Below are 12,650 nucleotides of genomic sequence, written 5' to 3' on the forward strand. Positions count from 1 at the left end.
GGCTGGACTCTGCTCCGTAACAGAGTCAACAGGGGAGCCAGTGAGGCCCTTATATCTAGTCCCCAAGGGGGAGGGCTGGGCTTGCTGGGGAGCCAGTGAGGCCCTTATATCTAGTCCCCAAGGGGGAGGGCTGGGCTTGCTGGGGAGCCAGTGAGGCCCTTATATCTAGTCCCCAAGGGGGAGGGCTGGGCTTGCTGGGGAGCCAGTGAGGCCCTTATATCTAGTCCCCAAGGGGGAGGGCTGGGCTTGCTGGGGAGGAACTGGAGCTGAGAGGAGGTGTTGACAGGCAGAGTCCTGGACCTTGGGCAGCAAAAGGTGGGGTTTTGCAGTTTCTGTTTCCTTGACTGGCAGCTCAGTGGGGCCCTCCCGCTTGGACATTCCGGGAAGTGATGTGGGTAGGGTGCGTGGCGCGAACAGCAGGTGCCAGAACACAGATTGCATAAAAGGCTGGAGGCTGTGGGGGCAGGGGAAGGGAGCGTGACCAGGCTCAGGTCTGGAGTTTCAGCTTGGACATCGAGCCAAGCAGACACGCAGCAGAAGCCAGGAGAGGCCATCCTGCCACCAGCCCCAGTTTCTCTCCTGTCTTCCGTCACCATGGGGAGCAATTGCAGCCCCCAACTCTGCCTGGCACCCTTGATCCTGGGTCTCTTGTGTGGAGGTAAGTGAGGTCACAGCCCCCCTCCCCCCACCCCTGCTGCCCCCAGGATCCGTCCTTGGCCTTGTGAGGCTGGGCTTCACCAGCCTTTCTCTTTAGGTGTGAGCATGACGCCATTGCCTGAGGCCGGGCCCCAAAGCCCCTGCTCTCTGGAGGGAGTAGAGATCAAAGGTGGCTCCTTCCGGCTTCTCAAGGCGGGCCAGTCACTGGAGTACTTGTGTCCTTCTGGCTTCTACCCATACCCTGTGCAGATTCGTACCTGCAGATCCACGGGATCCTGGAGCACCCTGAAGACCCAAGACAAAAAGATTGTCAAGAGGGCCGAATGCAAAGGTTGGAGGGCAGTGAGGACGGGCATGGGCCAGCAGAGGGACGGAGCAGGTGGTGGCCAAGGTCCAGACTTGGATAAGATTAGACTTGTGTGGAGACCAGGCAGGCTGACAAGTTGGGCTGAGCAAGGGTAGGAGATGAGCAAGGGCTGGAGGTGGGATGGAGGGAGAATGAAGGGGAGCTAACCTTTACTAAGTGTTTACCCCGTGTCAGGCAGCCCTGGCAGTTCAAGGAACACTCAGAAATGGGGAGGGGGGAGTGGCAGGATTCCTCATGGGTTGAGGTACCCTCCAGGGGTCAAGGGTAGTAGCTGATCCTGTAGGACCGAGAAGGCGCTGTTTCTCAGTGACAGGGTCCCTGAGACCAGGAGGGGTATCCTAAAGGGCAGCCCTTCTGTCTCAGTAACTTCTACTTGTTCTCCTCCCCCAAAGCAATTCGCTGTCCCAGACCACAGGACTTTGAGAACGGGGAGTACTGGCCCCGGGCCCCTTACTACAATTTGAGTGATGAGATCTCTTTCCGCTGTTATGATGGTTACAATCTCCGGGGCTCTGTCAATCGCACCTGCCAAGTGACTGGTCGGTGGGATGGGGAAACGGCCATCTGTGATGATGGAGGTGAGAAGCATCCCCTTTTCCCACGACAGTACCTTCTTCCTGACCACCCTCAGCCTGAGGAACTGGCACCAGAGCCCTTGTGCTCTACCTTGCCCTTCGGGCCTCAGGCTTTGGCCCTTACCTCCATGTCTCATGCTTCTGCAGCGGGGTACTGCCTGAACCCGGGCATCCCCATTGGCACAAGGAAGGTGGGCAGCCAGTACCGCCTTGAAGACAGTGTCACCTACTACTGCAGCCGGGGGCTCACTCTACGTGGCTCCCAGCGGCGAACATGTCAGGAAGGTGGCTCTTGGAGTGGAACGGAGCCTTCTTGCCAAGGTGACCCTTCATCTGTACCCTCACGTCAGATCCTGCTCTCCCATCCTCACATCCCCACACCAGAGCACTGCCTTCTCCCCCTACTGCAACCCAGCTCCTTCCTCACTTCTAAACCTCCCCGAAGAACTTCTGAGCCCTTCCCACCCTGGAAACCCACCATCTCTCATCACTGTGTCCCTGACCCTCCCAGACATTTGACCTGCTTTCTGACTTCTCCCAGACTCCTTTATGTACGATACCCCTGCAGAGGTGGCCGAAGCCTTCCTGTCTTCTCTGACAGAGACCATAGAAGGAGTTGATGCTGAGGATGGGCACAGCCCAGGTTTGAAGACAGAGAGGGGAGGCAGGGCGGGGAATTGGGGGTGGGGGGAGGATGGAGAAGGGGCAGGAGAACCATGCATCCTGGAGCCTGAGTCTCTCTGGTGGCACCCAGGGGAACAACAGAAGAGGAAGATTATCCTGGACCCCTCGGGCTCCATGAACATCTACCTGGTGCTGGATGGATCAGACAGCATTGGGTCCCGCAACTTCACAGGGGCCAAGAATTGTCTCAGCAACTTCATTGAGAAGGTGGGGCCCCCTCCCCCTGAATGTGGGGACCCTGGATGGACCTCACTGCCCTGCCAGGACTAGCTCCCTGGTGCTCCCAGCCCCTCTGAGCCACAGGGTCCCAGAAAATCTCCAGGTCCTATTCTGTCTTCTTTTCCTTTTACTTGAAGCGCTTCCTTGATCTTTAACCCAGACTCCTCCATGAACCCCAGGGTGATGAGTCAGTCCTTGAGCCCTTCCCTGTCTGTCCCAGCAAAGCTGCTGAATTCTCCCAGCCATATATTCTACTTTCAATGCCATGACCCCTTGCTCCCCTCACCCACAGGTGGCAAGTTATGGGGTGAGGCCAAAATATGGTCTAGTGACATATGCCACAGACCCCAAAGTTTTGATCAGAGTGTCTAACCAAAAGAGCAGCGATGCAGACTGGGTCACAGAGCAGCTCAACCAAATCAACTACGAAGGTCAGAAGTCAGGGAAGGGAATGGTGGGAGGTTCACTCTGGGGTCAGAGGGGTCCGAAGTTTCAGGAGCGTTGTGGGGAGGGCAGTGAGACAAGGAGGACTACTTTTTAATCCATGGATGGGCGGCAGGGTCATTGGAAAATGGGGGTTGGTGGGAACCCTTTGGAACTGAGATGATCACTTTGTTGTCAAAGGGAAGTCAGTGGGGTGACAGTTAACTCAAAAAGCTGACAGATGTGGATCTCAGTTGCTGCTAGGCCTCTGGGGTCAAGGGTGGCTTGGAAGTCCAGGTGAGGTGATGATTTCTTCCCTTTCCACAGACCACAAGTTGAAGGCAGGGACTAACACCAAGAAGGCTCTCCTGGAAGTATACAACATGATGAGCAGGGAAGTGCACAACCTCCCTGAAGCCTGGAACCGCACCCGCCACGTCATCATCCTCATGACTGATGGTCAGAGGGACCTTTCTCCTGCCTCTGACTCCCCACCCTCTCAAACCAGCGTGTGGCCCTGAAGTCCACGTGTAACACTGGACTCATGGTTGGGGGCCTGAGTGCTGCTCTTCCTGTGAACCTTTATGAGGAGGGACCCTTCTCTACACCGTCTCTCACGTCCATCTCCTCCCCACCCTGCTCACTCAGCCATATATGTCACTCCTTCCAGCCAGTTTATCTTCCTTGACCCTCTTCCTTCCTTGTCTCCCACCTTCATGGTCCTGGTCTCTCCTGCAGGCTTGCACAACATGGGTGGGGATCCAGTCTCTGTCATTCACGATATCCGGGACTTGCTGGACATTGGTAGAAATCGCAAAAACCCCAGGGAGGATTATCTGGGTGAGTTTTGTTGCCTAGGACTCAGCACCCCACTTTCTTAGCTCCTGCCCCCCAGGGCCTGGACCCTCACTCTCCATTTTTCTCTCTCAGACATCTATGTGTTCGGGGTTGGGCCTCTGGTGGACCAAGACAACATCAATGCTTTGGCTTCCAAGAAGGATAAAGAGCAACACGTGTTCAAACTCAAGGACATAGATAACCTGGAGGATGTTTTCATACAAATGCTTGGTAGGAAGATATCAGAAGGGTATAAGGAGATGGTCAGGAAGCTCAGCTCTCCCCAGACCCCTCAAGGTCACTCATTCTTCCACCCCTCCTGAAGCCCTGGCAGTCTGGAAGTCCTTTCTCATTCCTCCTTCTCTACCTCCCTGTCACTATTCTTGCTTCCTGGTACTGCCCACTCCCTGATCTTAGAATCACAGGCTTCTGAATGATGCAGAGATCTTTAAGTCCCTCGTTTTCCAGATGTGGAAACTGGGGCCAAGAGAGGTCAAGGAATGGCAAGTTAGCAAGAGTTGGGCCTGAAAACATCCAGGTCTCTGATCTTTGTCCCCTGTTCTTTTCACGATACCACAGTGGTTCCCTGCCCTCAATGTAAGGAAACAAGTGCCCCTGCCTTCCCTTTCCTCCTATGGGCATCTGGTCCCCATAGACATGTAGGTGTCCCTCCCCAAAAGGCTGCTGCCATTTGGAAGTGAAGTGTTCCAGCTTTCAGTACAATCTCCTTGCTTGCCAGATGAAACCCGGACTCTGGGTCTTTGTGGCATGGTTTGGGAGCACAAGAAAGGTACTGACTATCACAAGCAACCATGGCAGGCCAAGATCTCAGTCACTGTGAGTGCAGTGTCCTGGTGGCGGGGACTTATGGGAGGGGAGGTCGGGGCGAAACGAAGGTCGGGGGAAGGGCAAAGTGTTCATAGATGGTGTTGTTTGTGAAAGCCGAGCTTTCCCTCTGCCGCTCTCTTCCCAGCGTCCTTTGAAGGGACATGAGAGCTGTATGGGTGCTGTGGTGTCTGAGTACTTTGTGCTGACAGCGGCACACTGTTTCACTGTGGATGACGAGAGACACTCAATCAAGGTCAGCATGGGTAAGGATGCAACCAATCAATCCTGAGCTTCAGCCATGCCCTCTGGGCAGTACCTCCCACTCTTCAAGAGCCCACACTCCACCTGACCTCAACGCAGCCCCTTCCCTTGCACGCTGGACCAGTTAGGGATGGGGAAGACTTGAGTTAGGGATGACATGGAGGCAGCAGACTGCCTACAGAGAAGTGGGTGGTCTAGAGGTACCCATTCTCCTACTTCAGGAGGGAAGAAGCAGGAGTGGGAGATAGAAGAAGTCCTATTTCACCCAAACTACGACCTCAATGCGAAAAAAGCAAAAGGTATTCCTGAATTTTATGACTATGATGTGGCCCTGATCAAGCTCAAGAAGAAGCTCAAGTACGATGAGACCATCAGGTGAGCCATGTGGGTTCCCAAAGAGAAAAGGCTGGGAGAGGTAGGGCTGGAAGACTGGGTGAGGTCCAGAGTTCACCATCCCTGAATTTCCCCGTCTCTCCTCAACAGGCCCATTTGTCTCCCCTGCACTGAGGGATCGAATCAAGCTTTGAGGCTTCCACAGTCAACCACGTGCCGGCAACAGAGTAAGACATATTCAGGGAGAGTAGCATAAGGATGAGGTTCTGAGAGACAAGGGGGGCATGAGAGGGAGCTGCAGGAAGAGGAGGTGATGCCCGGCCCAGTCTCTAGCTCACAGGAAGGGGTGGAGGAACATTTGCTGAGTGACAAAGGACAAGGACAATGGGGGAAGGGAGAGTGCTGAAATGACCCAGTCTGTCCATTTGTCCAGTGCAAGAGCTGCTCCCGGCAAAGGATATCAAAGCTCTGTTTGTGTCTGAGTTGTCTAAGGATCATAGGAAGACACTGACTCGGAAGGAGGTCTACATCAAGAATGGGGAAAAGGTGAGGAACGCGGGATCCTGAGGCCCTTTACGCCCCAATTCTTCCTAAGCAAGCTTTGTTCATCACTCCTCTCCTGCGTGCATCCCCACCTCACCTACAGAAAACTGGCTGTGAGAGGGATGCTCTACATGCCACAGGCTATGACAAAGTCAAGGACGTCTCTGAGGTAGTCACCCCCAGGTTCCTTTGCACCGGAGGGGTGGCTCCCTATGCTGACCCCAACACTTGCAAAGGTGAGAGAAGGCTCTTTGGTTGTGATCTAAGTTCCTGAGGCCCAAGAGTCTTTTCCCCTACAGCTTCTCCCTCCCTGTAGGTGATTCTGGTGGTCCCCTGATTATTCACAAGAAGAGTCGCTTCATTCAAGTGAGTTTCCCCTTTCCTCTCTGTGGGGAGATGCCAAGTGGTCAGCATGGCCCCCAAAGCAGGAAAGCTCACTGCATGTGGCTGGAAAGGGGAGGGTGGAGCCTGCCTCACCTTTGGACTTCTCCTTGAACTGGCCAACTTAGGGCTGTGTGTCTGACCTGTGTGCCAGGGGAAAGGACTGAGCTGGGCCCCTAGTCTAATCCTCCCAGGTCAGCTCAGATGCAGCTGGGAGTAGCTGTGCTCCCTGGGATTAGGAAGGAATTCTACCAAATGGTTCCTGGGACCCCCTCGCCCTCTCCAGGTTGGTGTGATCAGCTGGGGCGTTGTGGATGTCTGCAAGCGGCAGCAACAGGTACCTGCTTACGCCCGAGACTTTCACATCAACCTCTACCAAGTGCTGCCCTGGCTCAAGGAAAAACTCCAAGATGAGGATCTGGGTTTTCTATAAGGGGTTTCCCGTTGGAAAGGGGCATGAGAGCAAATTAAAACAACTACGACAACACCTGTGTTCAAGATCCTTTTGGGGTAAAGGAGCAGGGAGCGTGCACTGACCATGTTGTTACAACTGAGATCAAATCTAACAGCCGTTTTTAAAGGCTCAACCCCAATCCCAAGTGCTGAAAAACCAGAGGCTGAGGGAGTTGTGTGAGCTTCCACCTCAGTGTTTTACTGAGACCAGCGTTGGGGCAGATGAGGCACACGGAATCCAGCTCCACTCCCTAGAAGCCGTCCACAAGGTTTTCCTTATAGACGTCATCACTGTAGACAATCTGGGTCCTCTTGTCCCGGTGGCAACCCTTAGGGCTATTCTGGACAGCTAGGGAGGGAGGAGAGTATTCATTAAGGTCTGAAGGAGGGCACTGATGAGACCTGAGGCCCAGAGTTTGACCACCTCAACTCTAGCCTCTGGCCCTTGGATGCCCAGTTTCCATGCTGCCCTCTGGTGGCCGGGATGGCCTTTCTATTAATACCTTTAGCCCCCTTAGGCCAGTGGCTACCAACCCATGGCCCCAGCAAAAAAGAGTGTACACTGTTATCATGGCACATGCAAATACCGTAATGAGTGTTTTGTTCTTAGAAAAACCCCATATGTTATTGTTGAGACGTGTAAATAATGTTAACCCACAACTTTCAGTCAGTACACCAAAAATTAAAAAATTAGAAAATCTCTATAGTCCTTTGTTAACGTGCTGGTCCTTTTTGGTTCCTTCTTGTACAGAGGGCCACTCTTGCTCTGAACTCCCTTGTGCCCACTCCTTTACACGAAAATCTATTTCAGGTAAAACGGGTTATTCACTCCATCAGGAGAACTCATTCTGGGTGTAGCTTTGGCCCTCAGCATTCTCCCTCGAGCCGTCTCTTCCCCTTCCTCTTTCCTCCCTACCCCCGGTGTGTCCCTCTCTTCACCCCACCTCCAAGGATTCCATCCCTGCCACTCTGGGCCTGGAGTGAACCCCCCAGACAAGCCCCCATTCTCTTGGAGCTTTGTATCTTGACTCCGCTGATCACTTCCTCTTTCTCAAAGCTTGTATCCTTTGGCTGCAATGACCCAGGCCCCTCGGGTGCTGCTCCCGGCCCCATGACCTCTCCTTCTGTCTCCTTTGCAGCATCCTCAACTTCAGCCTAACAAGTCAGGATGGCTGGGGACGTGTGGGGCATGAGGAACGCAGCCCAGCTTCCCATCATATCCTCTGACTATTCCTCAAGCCCAGTCCCGGTTCATTTTCTCTTGAAATTCAGTCTCCCCTGCCAACACTGTCGTTTTGCAGCTACCCCGTGATACAGATGAGTCTAGTCTACATTTTCATGCCTACCTCACACCTGAGTTCCATATCCCTAATTTCAAAGGCTTATTTTATAAAACCAACTATACTGTATCTCAAAATGAATAAGGCCGCATGAGATGCTCACCTTCTTCACCAACCTCAGTCACTTACACTTTTTCCCCGTTCCAGTCAGTGCCTTGGAAATTGTTTTCAATACTTTTCTCTCCTTCTCCTACTTCTAACTGACAGAAGGCCTGACGATTCTCCTTCCAATCCCCACAGCTGTCACACAAATCCAGACCTCTATCACCTCTACAGAACCCAGGGACATGCAGGGGAACAAAAAGGGGTGAGCTGTAGGGGACAGAATGAGAGAGGAAGAATCCCATTCTTACCCAGGGAGCCCCAGACAGACTTGCCAGTGGCAGCGTCCAGCATGGGCTGTTTTCGGGCAATGCTGACTTTGAGCTGTACGGACTCCACTTGGGTCCCGTTGAGCTGGGGCAGAAGAGGGGAGGGGGCAGAGGATGGGGGGAAACATTATAGACAAACCAAAGGAGAATTTCCAGGAGTTGCCATCCTAGGAACAGACTAAGTAGGGACTTGAGAATGCAAGGTTTCCTGCGTAAATAGGGAGAGACTGTCTCTGTCAAGAGGAAATGACTTCCTCCTGGCTCCCAGTATTTTAGAAAGAAAATATAAGGATGGCAGGAGGGATGGGAAGAACAGATCTGGGAAGTCCCAACCTCAGCAACGGCCTGATCTGCTGACTCCATCTTTTCATAGGTGACGAAGGCACAGCTGGGATGAGAAAACACAGGGTCAGTAGAGGGCCTATGGGCTCCTCGGGACCCAATCAAACCCAGTGTTATAGGCTGTGGAGACAGGCTAGCTTCCGCCCTCAGGTCTCATACCCCAGGTCCTCCAAGGACTATCATCCTGCCCCACTGTCATCCTTACTTTCTGGGTGGGTCCATGGAGAGGTCAATGATGTTTCCAAAGGGAGAGAAGGCCCCACGGAGGAGGGTGGGTGTCATGTCTTCCCCATACACATAGAGAGTGTTCCCCTTCCGAGGGGCCCGGCGTTCAGGGAACGAGTCCGACCCTACAGGACAGAAATCAGTAACGAGACATAGTCTAGCTCACCCTCCACTTTAAGAGTCCAGTTTAGTAGGACCCACCTAAACCTCATCTGAAGTCACTTTCCCACCAGCCAAGCTCACTCACTGCGGAAAGGGCCCTCTCGGTCCCGGTCCCTGTCCCGGTCTCGGTCCCGGTCCCTGTCCCGGTCTCGATCGCGGTCTCTGTCCCGCTCCCGCTCCCGGTCTCGGTCTCGATCCCGTTCCCGGTCTCTGTCCCGGTTCCGCTCACGGCTGCGGTCCCGGCTGCGGCTTCGGGGAGGGGAGGCTGAGGAGCGGGCACCGCCACGTTCTTCGTAGCCCCAGTCAAAGCTTCGAGGGGGGGCATCACCAGCCCCTGGGCCCTCTGCCTCTTCTCCATCTGGCCCCAGTTCCCGAAGCCGATCACTGGAAGACACAAAGCTGGGGAGAGGTAGACAATGAGGATCAAAGGGGGGCCTCTACCTTGTCTTCCCAGAGCCTGGGGAGACTCAACAATCCCTCTGTAGCCCCAGCTCCTCCCACTCCAGTCCCAAACCTCCTAAGGACCCAGGCAATCCCCTCGCCCCCGCCCCCCGCCAATGGGACCCAGTCCTATCTTTCTCTAACCTCTCATACAGAGATTTCCTCTGTGGACGTCTAGACGACTGAAAAGGAAACCAAGGACAGTTACGATGAGTCCTAGTTGCTGGTATGTGGTCCCAAATATGTGGGTTTCTCATTTTTCTCAATCCCCAGCCCCTCAGAGACAGACAACTGGAAACCATTACCTCCTGCAGATCATCATCGGCAGATATGCTCCTCTGGAACGGTTGGAAAGTGGGGACTGGCCCCTTCTCAGGGTCCTGGGAAGACGGTAGAGACCCACCTCAGTGGGGGAGCAGGAGGCTGCCTAACCACGGGGCAGAAGGAGTTCCTCTTCCCTCGCCCTCTTCTTGGCTCCCCTGGCCTATCTTTTTTTTCTTTTATTTCCTTTCACATAAAAGATTTAATACACACTTAAAGCAGTTAGTTTACTTAAAGATGTCTTAAACCTGATGACATTCTCAGCCTGTTCAACTCCTCAGAGCAACACAATCCAGGAGCTCTTCTATATGATGGATTAGAGTCACAGAATGTGTAAAACGGAGGAGAATCTAGGAGTCATCCAGTTTCTTCATTTTACAGATAAGACACCTGAAGCTCAGAATGGTATGGCAACTTACCCATGATTAAACTGGCGTTACTTTCCCCCTAAACTTACCTCCATTCCAACTTGGAAGGATGCCCTCTGAAGTCAAGGAGTCCCTGAACAATCTTTCTGCCTGTGCTCACCTTTAACTTCCCCTCTAGGGTCCGAGAACGTTTGAAGCCTGAGTTCTTGGTCTCAGCCTTGATGGCACTGATGGCTCCTGACTTCACCAGCTGCTTTGCCTGCTCTGTTGCCGTGGCTGTGTCCACCACAGGCTGCTCTGACAGTGCTGGAGTGGCGAGGGAAAGAGGCATTATGTTGGCCAGGCTGTGACAGAGGTCAGCCCGTGCTGCTCAGTTCCAGTCTATCCCCGCTTCCCCTGTCACTCACAGCGTTTGACACCGCCTTGGCTGGCTGTGCTGCTGCTGCTTTGCTTCTTCAGAGCCAGCAATGCCTTTTTCTGAGAACAAGAGTGAGAAGAGAGGAGTTGGTGAGGGCCAATCCCTGGCCAGGTCCTCTCCCAAGGCCCGGTCCTCTCCCAAGGCCCCTGGGCACATCACTCCGGGGACACCTTTCTGAGAGAAAATAATGCAAATGGTGCCCCTGGAGTGGTACGTTGAGGCTGCCCTGCCTCTCACATAGTCCTCCAGATCATCTACAAAGCCAGCCATACCTAATCTATCCAAACCATGGCCTCCAGAGGCTTTCCACAGTCTCATGTTTTTCAAGTTGAAAACAAGGCATTCAATCATAGACGAGAGCCCCCGGATATAAGCTGCACTTAAGTATAAGCCTCCGTGCCTTCTTAGAGACTTCATCCATCCACCCCTATATGTTTAATAAGAACACACCATTGCTTTGAAACAGGGATATGCAAAACTATGAGACATAGATCCTACCCTCAAGAAGCTTACAGTCTGAGAAATAAGATGACTAGGTTGAATTTTCAAGACTGATCATAAGTGCAGATTGTAGCTGAGAGCAAGTAAGATTTTTCTGATGCCAAATGGTTATTTAACTGGGTCCTGGATACAATCTGCATAACACAGACTGAGAGGAAAGGGCATTTTAGACAAAGAAAACAGGGTGGCAAAGATGCAGAGATAAGAAAGCTTTGGGAATGCATGTTTTGGGATCAAGGAATAGTTCTATAGAAAGGGATGCCTGATTAAGGCTTTGTTTTATAGACAACGTGAAACCACTGGGTTTTGAGAAAAAGAAGGACAGTGTTTTGTGTTTTCAATGCACCATTTTAATAGGAGTGAAGAAGTCTGTCCAAAAAAAGAAACTTGTTGAGAGACCATTACGACAGGCTAGGTGAGCATCAGCAAAGACCTGATCTAGGGAATACAGAGGAAAAAGTAAACGGAAGAAATTACTTCAAGGGAAGAATCAAGACGACTTGGCAAATGTTTGGCTATGCAAATTGAGCAGACGACAGAGATAAGATTTTCATTCCAAACACGTGGGAGAAGTAAATGTAGTCAGCCCTATTTGGAAGACCAAGTTTAGAACAGACAAGATGATAGCGTCAATTTTGGATATGTGAAAGTTATCAGTAAAACACTAGATGGAACTGGAAAAACCAAGCTTGGGATCGCCAGCTCTTAGGTGGTACTAAAAGCCACGGAAAAGGAAGACAACTCCATGGCAGACTGCATAGAAAAGAGAGAAAAGAAAGTACACACTTGAGAAGGTCCATTCCTGAAGCTACACTGAGAGGTGGTATGTGTCCAGGTATGAGCTAGCTGAATCCCCACCCCCCCCATCCCCTCACACTCACCCCAGGTGTTCTCAGTGTAGAGTCTTTGAAAGTTTGGGTCATACCCGCACACACTCCCTCACCTTTTTCTTGAGTTTGTTGAATTTCTTCTGCAGAGCCTCCTCCTCCTCGCTCAGTCCGGGGGGTATCACCAACATGGTGGCTCCTGGTTCAGGGGCAGGGCCCAAGACATCTTTCTCCACTGTCACCGCCCAGGGTTCACACGCCGTGCACACTGACCCCAGCCCCACCCCTCCAGGCCTGCCTACTCCTGTCTTCTGCTTCTCCCTACCCCTTGCTTAAACCAGGCTGCCGTCCAAACCCCCGCTCGTCGGGATCAACCAGCATTCCCTTCTCTCTTCAGGAATCACGGATACCAGCGCCTAGGGGCACCACGTGGCCCAGGAAGGGAGAAACACCTCCTCCGTCGCCAAGACGATGGCACCAGACCCCCCCTACCTCGCTGGGGTTAGTATGGCAATCGCGGGGTCCGAAAAGCAGAGGAGGCAGTGGAACCCGCGCAGCGCTTTCAGAACAACCAAAGGGGCAAGAAAACAGAAGGAGCTCGGAAAAAAGGGACGAAGGCTGAGGAAAAGGCCTTACCTGAGGGGGCGGCAACCGGAGCCCCACGGTCTCGGGCGGCGCCCAAGCGGGCAGCGGATCGCGGGCTCGGAGCGATGACGTAGCGAAGGGCGGAGAACGCGGTAACCAAGGCGGCCCGCGGCGCACACACTTCCGCC

General features: G+C 53.1%; 2 protein-coding genes across 3 annotated transcripts; one reads left to right on the top strand and one right to left on the bottom strand.

Moving 5' to 3' along the window:
* The first annotated feature begins 440 nt into the window (after positions 1–440).
* CFB (complement factor B) lies at positions 441–6,595 on the top strand. The gene is made up of 18 exons (XM_082414852.1): positions 441–658; positions 755–988; positions 1,417–1,602; positions 1,747–1,920; positions 2,141–2,242; positions 2,354–2,490; positions 2,795–2,933; positions 3,253–3,384; positions 3,664–3,765; positions 3,856–3,993; positions 4,502–4,599; positions 4,736–4,853; positions 5,073–5,226; positions 5,335–5,411; positions 5,618–5,730; positions 5,831–5,963; positions 6,044–6,093; positions 6,395–6,595. The coding sequence occupies exons 1-18, from the start codon at positions 595–597 to the stop codon at positions 6,539–6,541; spliced, it is 2,298 nt and encodes a 765-aa protein (XP_082270978.1). The 5' UTR covers positions 441–594; the 3' UTR covers positions 6,542–6,595.
* Positions 6,596–6,597: 2 nt separating this feature from the next.
* NELFE (negative elongation factor complex member E) lies at positions 6,598–12,647 on the bottom strand. Of its 2 annotated transcripts, XM_082414860.1 has the most exons (11): positions 12,514–12,647; positions 11,994–12,076; positions 10,539–10,608; positions 10,292–10,437; positions 9,748–9,822; positions 9,587–9,624; positions 9,087–9,400; positions 8,820–8,964; positions 8,606–8,660; positions 8,255–8,357; positions 6,598–6,910 (listed from the first exon to the last, which is right to left on the bottom strand). In XM_082414860.1, exons 2-11 carry the CDS (start codon positions 12,066–12,068, stop codon positions 6,813–6,815), a joined length of 1,119 nt encoding a protein of 372 aa, XP_082270986.1. In that variant the 5' UTR covers positions 12,069–12,076; positions 12,514–12,647; the 3' UTR covers positions 6,598–6,812. The 2 variants fall into 2 exon arrangements, with proteins under 2 accessions (XP_082270986.1, XP_082270985.1); XM_082414859.1 differs by lacking the exon at positions 8,606–8,660.
* Positions 12,648–12,650: the final 3 nt, after the last annotated feature.

The sequence above is a fragment of the Balaenoptera physalus genome (genome assembly GCF_965194825.1).
Source record: "Balaenoptera physalus genome assembly, chromosome: 11".
Lineage (NCBI taxonomy): Eukaryota > Metazoa > Chordata > Mammalia > Artiodactyla > Balaenopteridae > Balaenoptera > Balaenoptera physalus.

Coding starts and splice junctions, on each gene's coding strand:
- NELFE (XM_082414859.1), bottom strand. CDS start 12,068: ATGTTGGTGATACCCCCCGGACTGAGCGAGGAGGAGGAGGCTCTGCAG. Junction 10,609..11,993: donor TCAACAAACTCAAGAAAAAG/GTGAGGGAGTGT, acceptor TCTTGTTCTCAG/AAAAAGGCATTGCTGGCTCT. Junction 6,911..8,254: donor GTCTGTCTGGGGCTCCCTGG/GTAAGAATGGGA, acceptor CTCCCTCCCTAG/CTGTCCAGAATAGCCCTAAG.
- CFB (XM_082414852.1), top strand. CDS start 595: ATGGGGAGCAATTGCAGCCCCCAACTCTGCCTGGCACCCTTGATCCTG. Junction 2,934..3,252: donor CAACCAAATCAACTACGAAG/GTCAGAAGTCAG, acceptor CCCTTTCCACAG/ACCACAAGTTGAAGGCAGGG. Junction 3,385..3,663: donor CATCATCCTCATGACTGATG/GTCAGAGGGACC, acceptor TCTCTCCTGCAG/GCTTGCACAACATGGGTGGG.